This window comes from Bubalus kerabau, chromosome 21, assembly GCF_029407905.1.
Source record: "Bubalus kerabau isolate K-KA32 ecotype Philippines breed swamp buffalo chromosome 21, PCC_UOA_SB_1v2, whole genome shotgun sequence".
Lineage (NCBI taxonomy): Eukaryota > Metazoa > Chordata > Mammalia > Artiodactyla > Bovidae > Bubalus > Bubalus kerabau.
The window spans coordinates 5,816,369-5,831,659 of NC_073644.1; the positions used below are offsets into that span (position 1 = coordinate 5,816,369).

General features: G+C 54.5%; 1 protein-coding gene across 3 annotated transcripts in view; it reads left to right on the forward strand.

The window, feature by feature from the left end:
• The window catches only part of ZNF516 (zinc finger protein 516), a 100,611-nt gene that overhangs the window by 64,257 nt on the left and 21,063 nt on the right, over positions 1–15,291 (forward strand). For all 3 annotated transcript variants that reach the window (XM_055559011.1, XM_055559010.1, XM_055559012.1), the window contains exon 3: positions 11,103–12,467. In XM_055559011.1, coding sequence (XP_055414986.1) covers positions 11,103–12,467 — 1,365 coding nt within the window. The remainder of the gene's footprint in view (positions 1–11,102; positions 12,468–15,291) is intronic.

The following is a 15,291-nucleotide window of genomic DNA, read 5'->3' on the forward strand; positions in this document are numbered from 1 at the left end:
GTTATACAAGCTGTTTAAATAGTGTATCAATTTGAGAAAATATTTGCAGAACCTTTTAAATAAACAGATGTTCACTCAGATACCTAAAAACTGTGTTGGAACATTTTCATTCATGGGTTTTGTAAAGATGTTTACTTCTTCACTAGTGTTACATCATTCTTTAAAGACTTGTTTCGGTTTTAGTTTTATCCAGTGACACTTAACCCATGCCAGAAATGGGTTAGATTAAGAAAACATTTTCTGTCTTAGCATAAAGTCGGTGTCTGTGGGGTGATGCCATGGGGGGTGTACGGGCCTGATTAGTTGAGAGAGTAAAATCGGCTTTTAGTTTTATGACAGAGCAAGCCATGCAGGAGCACCTCACAGCCCCACAGCCTCACCTGCTGGGCCAGCCCTGGCCGCCTTGTTCCAGACCCACCCAGGCGTCTGATACGGGGAGAGTGAGAGTGCTAGTCGCTTAGTCCTGTCTGACTCTTTGCGACCCCTTGCGACTCCATGGACTGTAGCCCGTCAGGCTCCTCTGTCCATGGGATCCTCCAGGCAAGAATACTGGAGTGGGCTGTGATTCCCTTCTCCAGGGGATTGTCCCGACCCAGGGATCGAACCTGGGTCTCCTGAATTGCAGGCGGATTCCTCCCCGTCTGAGCCACCACGGGGATCTGGGCATCAGTGGGGCTGTGGGGCTGTGTGGGAGGCACCTTCTTCAGCTCCAGAGTCTCCACCTCAGGGAGGCTGGTGGAGGTCGGCTGAAGCAGGGTCCTGGGCAGTGATGTCAAAGGGCCTCTCGGAGCCTGGCCCTACGGGGTGTTTTTGGTGTCATATTGGGTGTAATTCACTTTGGTACGTGAATGATGTTATCCTTACCAGAAAAATGATTTCTCCTCAGGAGATATTCAGAGGCCTGCCTTTTTTCCCCTCAAAATACTGTTAACTTCAAAATTATCTTCTTAGCTGATGTAGGAAGTGGCAACCCACTGCAGAATTCTTGCCTGGGAAATCCCATGTACTGAGGAGCCTGGCAGGCTACAGTCCATGGAGTCGCAAAGAGGTGGACACGACTCAGCCACTGAGCATATATCTTCTTAGAGTTTTTTTCTTTTTAATTTCACTGGACAAATTAGTTGTGCCAGTGGTAACATTTTCTGTAGTCTTTTGAGGGCAGGGTTAAGAAATAGAATTTTATTAATTTTGGTTATGCATTTTAATTAATTTTGATAATGAAATTTTTTGTCATTAAATTTGGTCATCCGAGTTCTGCTCTAGTATCCTTGATCTACAAAAATAGAATCTTTATACAGTACACACCCATGCGGAGGAGACGAAGTGAGCAGGCCTGTTATGGAAAGTTTTACCTGAATTGTTCTGGGCTGTCCCGCACACTTAAGGGCTCCACGTCTTTGAGAAAGCCACACTGTCCGTTTTAGGATTGTCAGTGGATTCAGGTGGGACCCGATGCTGGTGGTGAAAAAGAGGGTGTTACTAACACCTAGGAATTTGGACATCTCTTGTGTCGACAAAAAGGTTTCAGCGAAAGCTCAGAAATCCTCATCTGTGCCAATAAGTCAGCAGAACCTCGAAGGGGTGGCCTGGAAAGGGGAGGCCTTGGGGAGGTGGGAAAGCGCCTTTCACAAGCTGTGCTGTTTAAGAAGAATAAGACTCACTAGGGCCTCTGGAGCGGAAGCAGGCAGGAGGTACCGGGAGGTGCTGGTTAGGGGCTGCTTCCTCTCAGTGACCGTGACCTTGAGGGGCAGTGGCTGGGATGCCCTCCTGAAGGAGAGGCTGGTCAGAGGCCACAGGCCTTCCTGCACCTGGGGCCCTCGCTCCGTGGCAGGAGCTGGCCTGCTATTGATGCGGGCACGGCGCTCCCGTGGCCGACTCGCGCTGGACGAGTTGTCCGAGCCTGGTGCTGCTGGCCGGCCGGCGGGGACCAGGTCCCCGCGTGGCCATCGCTGGATGCGGGCAGGATTCCGAGCCGCGGGTGAGACGGCCTCTGTCCGCCCGGGAGCCCGGTGACGAGGCTGCAGTCATGACACGTGCCTCTCGTGCACCGAGTGGGTGACTCAGACTGACGCAGGGCCCGTCGTGGAAACACAGAGGCTTTATGACTGAGGTTGTCTGCAGCGGGTGGATGCTGCTTCACTGTGGTTTCAAATCAGCCGTGAGCAGCACCGCCGCTAGGACATGACGGCCTTGACAGTGTGGAAGGCGAAGGGCATGAGAGGCTGTCCCGGCTGCCCCCACGGATGCCCCTGGCCTGCCCGGCGTCCTCTGCCCCCCGCCTGCCTTCACCTCCAGACCCGTCTGTGTCGTGCTTCTGAGCCTTTGTTGTTCAGTCACCAAGTCGTGTTAGGCTCTTTGTGACCCCACAGCCAGCCCTCCCTGTCCATCACTAACTCCCGGAGTTTGCCAAAACTCACGTCCATCGAGTCGGTGATGCCATCCAACCATCTCATCCTCTGTTGTCCCCTTCTCCTCCTGCCTTCAATCTTTCCTAGCATCAGGGTCTTTTCAAGAGTCAGTTCTTCCCATCAGGTGGCCAAAATATTGGAGCTTCAGCCTCAGCATCAGTCCTTCCAGTGAGTATTCAGGACTGATTTCCTTTAGGACTGACTGCTTGGACCTCCTTGCTGAGCCTCCCCTGTCCTGCAGACAGGGCTCCACGTGGAGCCGGAGTCCAGTCCGAGCCCGAGCCGGGCCCTGACACCTTACAGCCCGTGCTTGTGACGCCGGCTGCATCGATCGCTCCACGGCCGCGCCGGCCTAGTTGCTGGGGACACATCACGACCTCTGGTCCCCGGATCTTCTGTGTGGGCGTCCGGGGCGGGGGTGCAGTGTGCGGGGTTCCTTTGACCGTGGTGCCTTTGCAGACCCTGCGCCGGGGGCCGTGTCCCCTGTCACTTGCTGGGCGTGCCGTTGCCCTGGCCCTGGGAAGCTGGTCACCAGGCGTATCCCGGGAAACTTTGTATGCACAGATCCTGTTCACACCTGAGCTGTGGGCTGGAAATGTCTTCAGGGAACAGGGGGTGGGTGTGCATTGCAGAGTTTGCTGCGGGGCTGCGAGGGTGTGGCACCATCGCCCATGGCTGAATAGACTCTGTGTTCTCCGTGGGACGACAGTGCACACGCATGTACGCACGGGCATGCATACGTATGTGCACACACATGTATGTGCACACATACACTTGCACACAGTGGTGATCCCAGGATCTTTGAGGCCGGAGGGGGTGGTAGGGTAGTGACCGGGGTCCCCTGGGCTGGCAGTGAGGCCATACTGGGAGCATCCCCGTGTCCAGCTGGCAAGGAAGGATATGAGGGAAATGTCCACCAGGGGCCTTACTTTGCTCCTGCCATTTGCTGAGCTGTGTCTCAGGCAAGTTCCCAGGGATTGGTCCGTGCCCCTGGGTGCTTTGCAGAAGCTCCCGAGAGGGGCAAAAGGCCTGTGTGCTCAGCCTGGCCAGCTGCCCTTGGCAGAGCAGAGAGGTGATTTCAGCCTCAGGCCTGGTGCCCTGAATGTGTTCCGGGACCTCACAGGCGAGCAGGCCGCGTGGGACTCGCGGGGGCTTTAACCTCGTGCAGGGACCCGCGTGGACGCAGGGACCCGCGTGGATGCGTAGCCGTGGAGCAGTGGTTCCAAAGACACGTGACTGTGCTGGGTGGCCGTGTGGCTTTCCCCAGATTCTGTAAATAGTAGCATTTCACTTTTTGCAGCTACGTGTTTTAGGTTTGGTGTGTATGTTTCCTGGAACCCTGAAGTCTCTTGACGTCTGTGAGTAGAACAGGAAGCAGGTTCCCGCCTGTGTAGCTCGTGGTGGGGCTGGGCTTGGCCACGCTAAGGTGGTCAGGGTGTGGATTGATACGCTCAGCTTCTAAAAATAGCCTCAACACACACATACACACATTTTCAAAGAATGGTGTATTCACTGGGCTTCGAATTCTGGAATTTGTAATTGTCTGGTTGTGGGAAAGGGAGAGCGTTCTCAGGACTTGAGGTCACGTGGCGGCTACCTGCTGAGCCAGCAGCCGCCCCAGTGGTCCCCCAGCCCAGACACACAGCCGTTGTCTTGTGGGAGGCTGCGCCTCCGTGAGCCTGTGTGTGCAGGGCTGCGTGTGCAGGGCTGCGTGTGCACGGCGTCTGCGTGTGTGGCTGGACGTGCATCTGCGCACGCATGGCTGTGACTGTGTGTGGCCGCGTGAGTGGATGCTCACGGGTCATCTCTGTGCCTGGAGGAGGGAAGGATGGGGACAGACAGACAGGGAGGGAGCGGGCCGGGTGGTTGCCCGGCATATACGCAGGCTTTGGGAGCGCCGTGTCTTTGAATGAGCTTTGCTCTGGCTTCAGCTCCGCCCCCAGGACCAGTGCGTCTCTGTGTGCTGTGTAAACCGTAAGCTGCTGCACCTGGAGCGAAGCGGAGGCTATCAGTGACGGGTGGTGGAGGCCCAGCAGCCTGGCAAAGGGTTTTCACGTCAGAGCGAAGACGTGGCATCAGGGGCTGTGGTTCTGAAAACTGGGTCTAGGTCCCAGAATCTGGACGTCGGTCAGCGGTGACTTTGCAGGTCACTTCCTGTTTCACGTCTTACTGTTGTTTGGGCCTAACTTAGCGTTCTGGGGAGGATCCGGGGCCCTGTTCCCCAAGGGGCCTCGGGGGCGGGGTCCTGCCCTCGTGTGGGTGCTGGGGGAGAACACAAGAGGTCACAGGGCAGGTGGAGTGAGGACGCGGGGGAGCTTCTGGGCCCCGGTGCGTGGCTGGGCTGCTGCCTTCATCACGGAGCTCTCTGAGGGCCACGTGTGTGCGCCGCTCACCACGTGAACCCGGCCAGAGCACCGCAGCCACGCCTGGGTTTTGTTAAAGAGAATGCGTTGGTTAGTATTGACCTGTCTGGGGCTGAATGAAAGTGTGACCAGTTGTGTTTGTTGCCCCCTGCCCACCTCCCCCGATGTTTCTCCTTGCCAGTAGGTGAGTTATTTTGGGCTGGGCGGCTTGATCCCAAAGCTGCAGGTCCCCTTGGACAGCCCTGGAGGGGACGCTAGGTCAATGGAGGTGGAGTTGGCCCGAGGGCCCTTTCTTTTGAGTTCAGCTCATAGAATGTTGGAAAACCCTTACTTAGCTTTAAACGTTTTTAATTCATAGACTCACGGCTCCTGCTTAGCCAGCGAGCTCCTGGAAAACAATCACAGAAATATGATATTGCCACTCCTTCTTAAAATAGAAATATGACTAAAGGATTGAGAAAATAAACATTAGTAAGTGGGGCTTTCCTGAGATTGTTCTGTGCGGCATTGGTCCACTGGGGCTGTCATTCTTTGTCTAGATTTTTAAGTAACTGGATAAGTTGAAGGGGAGCTCATACAAGGCAAGGGGAAAACCAAAGATATGTATGCAAGAAAGGGGAATACAGTTATTTCCTCTATTAAAAAAGGGGAGAAAATGAAAGCTAAGGTATGGAGAAGTACATGAAGAATAAATGTATATATACCTTGACTTTGCATTTTAATTACAAACAGTTTAAGTACAACCCATTATACTGCAGCCTGCTTGAGAGTCCAGAAACAGTTTAGTGATGTGACTTGGAAAGATTTGCTGCAATTACTAAGTAAAATATAAAGTAATTCTTTCCACTCAGTGTCTCTAGGGGGCTGAAACATTTGAGATTTATTATTTATAAAGTAGCTTGAACTCCTCATGTGAGCAATACAGAAAGTCTCTATTTTGTATGCACACATGTGTAACCATCAAAGGCTCCAGGACCCGATGCCCAGCTTCTGGTTGGGATGAGACGACTTGGCAGACCAGCCAGCGCTGCTTAGTTAGCGTCCCCGTGGCTCCTTCTCTGGGGTCAAGGCTCTGAATTCGCAGGTAACCCTGTGCGAGGCCAGGACCACCCTTGTACACATCGGTTGGAGTCCTAAGAGAAAAGATGAGGAATGAGCCAGGAAGGTGTGTTTCCTGCACACAGTCAACCTCATGAAATAATAAAATTTTCACTTTGTGGGTGTGTGGGTGACAAGTCCTGCCAAGTGCTGCTCGGAAACTGTGTCCGCGGACCATTCAGCCTCCGCCCCCCGCTCTGAGTGCACATACACCAGCACTCCAGGAGTGAAAAGAATTTTGATTTTGATGTAGACAACGGTTCTGTGGGTGAAAAAGTCAGGCCCCGTCATGCCTGTGTTGGGCCAGATCTCTCCCCTTTGAGGTGCCGCTTTTCTGTGCGTTTCTGTCCCCAAACTGGACATTTGACAGTGCTGCCTTACAGTCTGAGCCCCACAGTCCAATGCGGTAGATCCATCATTTTAGCTAAGTTCATTTTAGCCAGATGATTCAAGGGCATCACTGGTTTAAAGCTGTGCACATTTTCTTCTCTGAAAATACTGGTGAACTTGCTTTAAGACCTTTGGATGAACTCCTTTTATCCATTTCAGATACGTTCTGTACTAAGAGGTGAAAACTGCGTGATTGTACTGATGCACACTCTAAGCGAGTTCTCCGCGTCCCTGCTTGGCCCGCCGGACCTGAATATTCTGTTTAAAGGTCGATGCCGCCTTGGCCCCTTCTGAAAGCCAGGCCGCGCGCGGACAGCGGGGAGCGCCCGCCCTCTGCTGGCCAGGCCCCCGCACGGCGCCGGAAGCCGCGCCCCTCCCCCGCGGCCGGCGCTGGGCCCCGCGGGGCTTTGTTCTGCAGGTCGGCGTGTGCCCGGCGTTGCATCTGAAGGCGGTGCTGAGAAATAGCCCCGGTTTCCTAAAGAGGGTCGTTATAGTTCGTTCGTAAATGCATAGAATGCGGGTCTTAACTATTCTGGGATAGTTACGCAGCATAAGAACTTTCCAGCCACGCAACTTCTAGTGTGTATCCACAGCCCTTGTTATATGTTGGAGATTTGCAGGTCCCTTCTCTTCTGCAGTCTTGATCCGACCTGGCTCTCTTAAAACGCAAAGGGTGGCACAACAAACACAGGTGGTTTGAGTGGAGTGGGTTCCTTGTAGAGGTTGAGGGGCAGTTCCGGACGCCCTGTCCTTAAGGAAGCTTTGCGGAACAAGCTTCACATGCGAGGCTCCCCTGGGCTCCTTCCTCTCCCTCAGCGACAGTTTAAAATCTAAAGTGATAGAAACACCCTCTTTCACCAGTTCCTTCAACTTTAACATGCTTCCTTATGGTAATCGATTTACTATTTGCCTTTGTAAAGTGGAAATATTCAGTATTCTTAAGAGTGTGGTTTGTAAAGTTTTGTTTTGTGGTTTTCTTTTTACTTTTACATTTGATTGAACTTTGTCAAATGGACAACTTATAGTTTCCTGTTAGGATTTGGGGTTGAAGGAGGGTGTATAAAAGGTACAGTAGCCATGAAAGTATTAATGGACTTGAATTCTGTTCACTACAGCATAGATTTGATTTTTTCAAAAATACATCAGTGACCTGAGTGACATATTTTTTTGGCTGTGTCAATGAGGAAGCAGTAAGTTCTTCATTTCTAGAATGTGACTGTTTTATGGCAGGACACACTGCTGTCCATTAACTGGAAGCTTGGGTGGACACACGAGATATTTGATCAACCTCTAAAATGTTGACTGTAATCTCTGAACAGGAATGTTCTTAAGAAAGTTATTTCCCAGGTTGCAAGTGTTAACTTTTCTTTTGGCACCTGGTTACTTGGTTTAGTCAGAAGTCCTGTATTTAATCTGTAACTTTTTTTCTTCAGAAATCAAAATCTGGCTTCCAGAGTGCTAAGATATTTATTGAATACATGTTTTTCCATAAACGCAAATAAGTTACAGTTTTGCGAGTTATTTATGTGAATAGATTAATTACTGAAAATGAAAACTTGAACATTGCATTCAGTCAGCAGAAAAAGGATCAGGAACAATTTAGGGAATAAAATATTTGTTTGTGTATAAAATATTTAAGCGTGATTATTCAGTTGTCATTGTTCTAGTTGTCTGGTTTCCTTATCGCCGAGACCTTATTATTATTATCGTTGTTCACGTTGCACATGTAGTGAGTGAGAAACCTTTGAGAAAGAATGCTCGTCTTAAAGAGACACTTTTCTGGCTGTAGGACCGAATCGTTCTGGAGAGATACCGGGCCATCAGAAGTGGTTCCTGCGCTGTTCGCTGTGGAAACAAAGCCTGTGCTTTTACAAAGGGCAGTGAGGCTGAGCTGGGGCTTGGGCTTTATTGCTGGTGTCGTCTCCGGGCCTGGAAGCCTGGCGATTCCTTGTTTGCTGTGGCCCCTCCTCCCAGCGGCCTCGCAAGTAGGCCAGTTGGTCACGTGCTCTCCTGGGTGCCCTCTGTGATGGCAGACTCGCCGCGTGTCTTCGCCCCTCGCTGATTTGCCCTTTATTCTCCCAGAAGAACTTCCCCATCGAACCAGCCCGGGGCAGGATTTTCAGCATTTCCTTTGCTTCACTTGCACAGAAAGCTTATTAAATCGTGTTTGAGAATTGAAAAGCCCCATGGTTGTTGTAGCTGAAACTTTTTAAGTCATTTTTGCGTTGTATCCAAGATGTGCTGTGATGATAATTCTCCCCATTACATTTCATTGAGAATCAGTGTTTCTGAGACACTGAAATATCTTTTCAGGGACTCTTTCCTGCCCCCTCCCCCACCACACCTGTGTGGTTTTCTCTTTGTTAATTTCTTGCATTTCGGATGGGTAACTCTCAAGTTTCAGTTAAACCGTGATGTGATGCAAAATGGCTCTCATTTCTCTTACAACATCTTACCTTTTATTCTGCCCTGTGTTTATATTTGTCCCCTTTTAAGGCAGGGTAATGGCAACCCACTCCAGTACTCTTGCCTGGAAAATCCCATGGACGGAGGGGCCTGGTGGGCTGCGGTCCATGGGGTGGTTAGGAGTCGGACACGACTGAGCGACTTCACTTTCACTTTTCACTTTCATGCATTGGAGAAGGAAATGGCAACCCACTCCAGTGTTCTTGCCTGGAGAATCCCAGGGACGGGGGAGCCTGGTGGGCTGCCGTCTATGGGGTCGCACAGAGTCGGCCACGACTGAAGCGCCTGAGCAGCAGCAGCAAGGCAGGGTAAACCATTATTAAAGAAGGCTCTTTTGAGAAACATTTAAAAACCGATGTTGTTGCTGTCACAACAAGTTTTTGGTAACTGGTAATAGTAGCAAAAGTTACTGGGAACTCACAGATATTAAAAAATTAAAATAACTGCTGAAATCTCACAATTAGTTTCTACAAAGATGAATGTGTGTGTTTTTTATTTCTCTTGGTGAGGAGCTCAGGCCCCATAGCTGTGGCTCCAGAGCGCGGGCTCGTAGTTGTGGTGTCCCGGCTTAGCTGCTCTGAGGCACCTGGGATCTTGCCGGACCAGGGATCGATCCAGTGTCCCTTGCATTGCAAGGTGGACTCCTAACCTCCAGACCACCAGGGAAGCCCTCAAAATTACTTTAAACACAAGAGTTCTTCATTGTGGGAATTCTCGGGCTCACAGTAGTTGGGATCTTTTATCTTTGTGGGGAGGGTTACGGTATGTCCCAGACACAGCGCAAATCACTAGAATAATTTGTATTTAGGCTCTTTTCTGTCTCAAGAACCTCCTCACTGTCCCCACCCCCCATACACTAGTTTGGTGGGTCTTTTTTTCCCCCATGAAGAGGAACAGCTTGGAAGGGGCACCCTCACAGCCTTTGGGGTGGGGAGACCCGGTTCCCTGAGCATGCAGTTTGCTGTCCTTCCTGAAAGCCAGCTGCCATTTAGGGGCGTCACGGCAGGTTTTGGGCTTCCCAAGTGGCTCAGTGGTAAAGAATCCGGCGGCAGTGCAGGAAACACAAGAGACTCAAGCGCCATCCTTGGGTCGGGAAGATCCCCTGGGGTAGGAAATGGCAACCCACTGCAGTATTTATTCTTGCCTGGAGGATCCCATGAACAGAGGAGCCTGGTAGGGTCACAAAGAGTCGAACAGACTGAGCAATTGAGTGCACGCGTGCTCATACACACACACAAACACACACACACACATACTGCAGATATTACATCTGGGTTTTAAGGAAGGGAGTGGGGCTGCTAGGCGAATCTCCCACTCAGATTGTTCCAGGATCACCTCCCGGGCAGTAGGGGCCGCAGGGGGGTCTCTTCCTGACCCCTCTGCTGCTCTGTCCTGTTGAGTTTTACTGCATCACCATGTGCGTGCACCCCCGCTTTTGGAGAGAAAGTCTGTCTTCTGGACTTGCAGACCTGAAGTCTTTCGGGGTCTGGTATGGAGAATTCTAGAAACTTGCTGCGCACGCGAGGCTCAGCTCTTCCCCTTACGAGCCCCTGACCCAAGGATGGTTCAGCGTTTGGAACAGTCAAGCTGAGTTTACCCCAGAGCACCTGCCTCTCCCCCGGCAGCCCACTGGACAGGGTCACTCCCATCCCCTGGGCCCCTCCCTGACCGAGGGTGCAGCAGGTAGGCGAGGGCTCCACCACCCACCATGAGGCCTTCCAAAGCCGCGTCGTCTGCGTGAGCCTGCAGGCAGGCTCCGGGGGGTGGGAGCAAGGTCCCCACTCAAGGAGGGGCACTGTTTCTCCGGGGCACTCCCCCCCACCCCCACCCTGGGAAGCAGATCGGGGGAGGTGAGGGGAGGGATGGTGAGACGTAGGCTTACAGGACAGTCACGGGGCCCATCCTGGGCCAGACCAGTGGTCCATAGTTTCTGAAGCAGTCGCAGGCTCCCTGGGGGTGCAGTGGGGGGAGAACACTCTTTCCTGGCCCGCCCTCTGTGTGACCACGGGCTGAAAGTTGCAGAAAGCCCTATCTGTCATAAAGAATTAAGTCCTTATTTCTGTGTTTTGATACAGCTGGTCCCTGTCTGTTAACTAGTTATGGGGTAGTTACATGTCACTAGATAGGCAGCTATGTTATCTTTCTTTGCATTCTACTGAGTCACTTAATTGAGAAATAAATATTAAATAATGCTGGTTTGCCCTCGAGTTTGGTCTGCCCTTAAGAGAGAGCTGCTGATCCATCCGGGCACTGGACTGCACTGTTCCTGAGCTCCACCGGCTCCCCTCTGCGGGGCGCAGGGCAGTTTGGGTGAGCTCCGTGGTCTCCGGTCCTGATGAGAAACACTAACATCACATTTTGCGTTTCGATCCTCCAGGAGCAAAGCCACACCGTTGCTGCTTCCCAGAAGACGTCTCCTTGACCGTGCTCTCCAATGGAGACCAAAGCCACACACTTGGAAACAGCCCATCAGGAAGAGCGGCCGGGGAGCCCGGCGCGGGGATCGCGGCCTGCGTGTCCATACTTGAAAGCAGCAGCAGGGACGCTCCCAGGAGACCTGAGCCACCTCGGTGTTCTGTGGACTTGAAGACGCCAGCGTGTGGCCCCCAGCAGGAGGGCCCGGGCCCCAGGGACTCGGCTGACCTCCCTCCACGCCTGGCCCAGGCGGCAGGTCTGCAGCCGCCCTCTGAGAGCCAGGCCGCCTACCCCCGGGAGAGGCCGCCGGATTTGCACACCAAGGAGCATCCCACAGCGGGGAAGCGGGCGCCGGCCCCAGACCTGGTCCCACTGGACCTGAGCGAGCGGTCCTCGCGGGACGACCCCGGCCGCCGGGAGCCAGCCTCCTCGCTGCAGGCGGCGCTGGCCGTGCACCCGTGTCCATACTGCAGCCATAAGACCTACTATCCCGAGGTGCTCTGGATGCACAAGCGTGTCTGGCACCGGGTCAGCGGCCAGGCTGTGGCCCCGCAGTGGACTCAGCCCAACGGCTACAAGAGCATTAGGAGCAACCTGGTGTTCCTGGCCCGGAGCGGACGCACGGGCCCCCCGCCTGCACTCGGGGGCAAGGAGTGCCAGCCTCTGCCCATCTCCCGGTTCACTCGCACCCAGGTGCCAGGCGGGGCACCGGGCCCCAAAGGCAGCCCCTCGCCCCTGGGGGTGCCCACGAAAGCCGCCGGCCTGCCCCGGAGCAAGGAGGGCCACCCTGGGGCGCCCTGTACACTCTGGACGGCCGGCCCTGACGGGACCCGGCAGACCCGGCCTGGCCCCAGCCCGGAGCAGCCTCTGCCCAAGCCCAAACAGGAAGCCAGCCCCAGACCCGGGGCCACGGGAGGCAGTGGGGGCTTCAGCAGGAGCGCCACCCCAACGCCCACTGTCATCACGCGGGCAGGCCCCCAGGCCCCTGCCAGCGGCAGGCAGGGGGCGGGCCTCGGGCCCCCAAATAAGCACAGTGCCCCAGACCCCCCCAAAGCCAAATTCAGCCCTCAGCCTCAGGGTCAGCCGCACGGGAAAGGCGACGGGGCCGCCCCTCTACCTCCCCGGGAGCCCCCCTCCAAGGCCGGCTCCAGAGGGCCCGCAGCCTCTCAGGGCCCACCCGCCCCACACCCTGTCAAGCAGGAGCCGGCGTCCGAGGGCCCTGAGAAGCGCCTGGACCTCCTCAGCATCTTCAAGACATACATCCCGAAGGACCTGGCTTCCCTCTACCAGAGCTGGGGCGCCAGCAGCCCTGTGCTCGAGCGCAGAGGTGAGAGCTGCGGCCTGGCCTGCCTGCCCCCGGGACCTCAGGGGGAGCCCCCCGCCCCCCTGGGACCTCAGGGAGTCCCCCACCCCCCCAGACCTCAGGGAGCCCCTATCTGCCTGCCCCTGGGACCTCAGGGAGCCCCCGTATGCCTGCCCTTGGGACCTCAGGGAGCCCCCACCCTCCCAGGACCTCAGGGAGCCACCTGCCCCCCGGGACCTCAGGGAACCCCCGCCTGCCTGCCCCCAGGATCTCAGGGAGCCCCCCACCCCCCAGGACCTCAGGGTGAGCCCTCCGCCTGCCTTCCCGCCCGGGGACCTCAGGGAGACCCTCGCCTGCCTGACGACCTCAGGGGAGCCCCCCGCCTGCCCAACTCCCGGGGACCTCAGGAAGCCCCCCACCCCCCCGGGGACCTCAGGGAGCCCCCGCCTGCCTGACCTCAGGGAGCCCCCACCTGCCTGCCCCCCGGGAGCCCCCCACCCCCCAGAGGACCTCAGGGAGCCTCCAATGCCCCTGGGTACCTCAGGGGGAGCCCCCTGCCCCCCCACCCCCTGACAACCCCAGGGGGAGCCCCCAACCTGCCTGGGGACCTCAGGGGGAGCCGCCAACCCCCCCAAGGCCCTCAGGGGGAGCCCCCCCGCCTGCCCACCCGCCTGGGGCACTCAGGGAGCCTCCTCTGTAGAAGGCCGTGGGCTGTCTGCCTGCTGGGTCTGGGTCCTTAGGCAGCTGGCCTGGCTGCTGTGCCCTCCTGCCCTGCCTGCGGGTGTGGGTGCTTGCTTTCCTGCCCCTTCCTGCCTGCCGGGGGCCGGGGCATTTGGCATTGGGCCCCCTGCTCCTTTGACACCCCTGCACTCCAGTCACATCTCCTCAATGCCGAGCAGGCGGCCTCCAGGGCGCGTCCCCACTCAGCCATTTTCAAAAAGCGTCAGTAGACATCCACTGCCTCCCATCTCTGCAAAGACAGGATGTTCACTTGAAGTGACTGTTTACGCTTTGCCTTTATACGTTTGTAATTTTAACAGGCACATCAGTGCACAGGGTGTGTTAAGTGGAGCCTCTGGAGAGCAGGAATGTGCCTTACAGGGTTTGGGGAGTTGAAGTGCGCTAAAATTCCGGAAAAAATTATGCCTCATACCATTGTCTTTGTATTTCCCCAGTGTCTCAGAATTCATGCCTGTTGGGGTTGTTAAGTTGCTCAGTCGTGTACGATTCTTTGAGACCCCACACCAGGCTTCCCTGTCCTTCACCATCTCCCAGAACTTGCTCAGACTCATGTCCACTGAGTTGGTGATGCCATCCATCACCTATTACTGATAATGATTAGCAATTGCAGCAAGTTTGCCAGCTCCACAGAACACATGCATGGGATCCGATGCGCTTGTTCTTGATTATAAATTGAAAGGACTTTCCTGGCAGTCCAGTGGTTAATACTCTGCACTTCCACTGCAGGGGGCAAGGGTTCAATCCTTGGCTGGGGAATTAAGATCCTGCACGTCCCATGATGTGGCCAGAAAAGAAGGAAAGTTTAAAAAATAAAACTTTGGGGCTTCCCAGGTGGCACTAGTGGGAAAGAACCCGCTTGCCAATGCAGGAGACATAAGAGATGTGGGTTCGATCCCTGGGTTGGGAAGATCCCCTGGAGGAGGAAAAGGCAACCCACTCCAGTATCCTTGCCTGGAAAATCCCATGGACAGAGGAGCCTGGCAGGCTACCGTCCATGGGGTCGCAGAGGCAGACACGCACGCACAGCTTCACGTTCTCAGCAGCGTGTCCGAGAAGTGCAGGTTATTCGCTCTGAGACGGAGTAAAGGTGTGTAGGTTGGCCCTTTGCATCTCATGCCAACCTCAGTTCTTTCTTAGATCGGGTTCTTGTGGCCCCTGAAGCAGAGAGGACTCAGATGCAGATGACAGTGAGTTTTGTGGGCGCTGTGTCCCTGGTCACCTTCTCCCATCCGTCCAGGGCTTCCTGGAGTCTGTCCCCCCGACCCTGCATTTGCACCGGTGTTGAAGTGACTTCCACTTGAACACCAGACTTGAACTTCATGTACTGTGTCCCACGGCCCGCAGGACTCTGCTCTAAACCTACCAGTCGGCCCCTGGTGAGCGGCACACACTCCCGCCTCCTGAGGCTCTTTGTGCTGCTTCTGGGTCTGCTTTGTTGCCTCTTCCCCCCAGAAGGAGATGCGAATTCTAAGTTAAGGTTTAGAGAACTTCAGATGACAGAATTTGAAGTCCCAGTAGCCTGAAATGTTTTCCTTAAGATTTTTAAAATAAACCGTTCTAAGGCTTTTCCCCCTTAAACAGAGGTTCCATGTTGATCTTTTAAAGTGAAAAATGCTAAGTCGTTGTGAAGCCTCTTTGCTCTTCTTGGATGTTTCACTCCTCTCTTGGATGCACTGAAATATGTCAGGCGTGAGTGTGCAGATTAGTGGTGTTTTTGTTCACCCTGGTTTGGGTTTCTTAGGTGCGCGCATGCTAAGCCGCTTCAGTCATGTCTGACTCTCTGTGATCCTTTGGACTGGAGCCCGCCAGGCTGCTCTGTGGAATTCTCCAGGCAAGGACACTGGTGGGAGTTGTGATTCCTTCTCCATGGGATCTCCCCGACCCAGGGATTGAAACCAGGTCTCCCGCATTGCGGGCAGATTGTTTACAGTCTGAGGGTTTATGATGCTTTTAAAGTGTTGCGGCTGCAGGGAAACAGCAGGTGTGCCAAAGTCGCATTTAGAGCGGTGAACAGGACAGTGGTATTTCCTGTGACGGAGACGATACCTACTGTTGCAGCTTGGGGACCAAGTGCATCCGCCTCCCAACAATTACATCATTGACACGT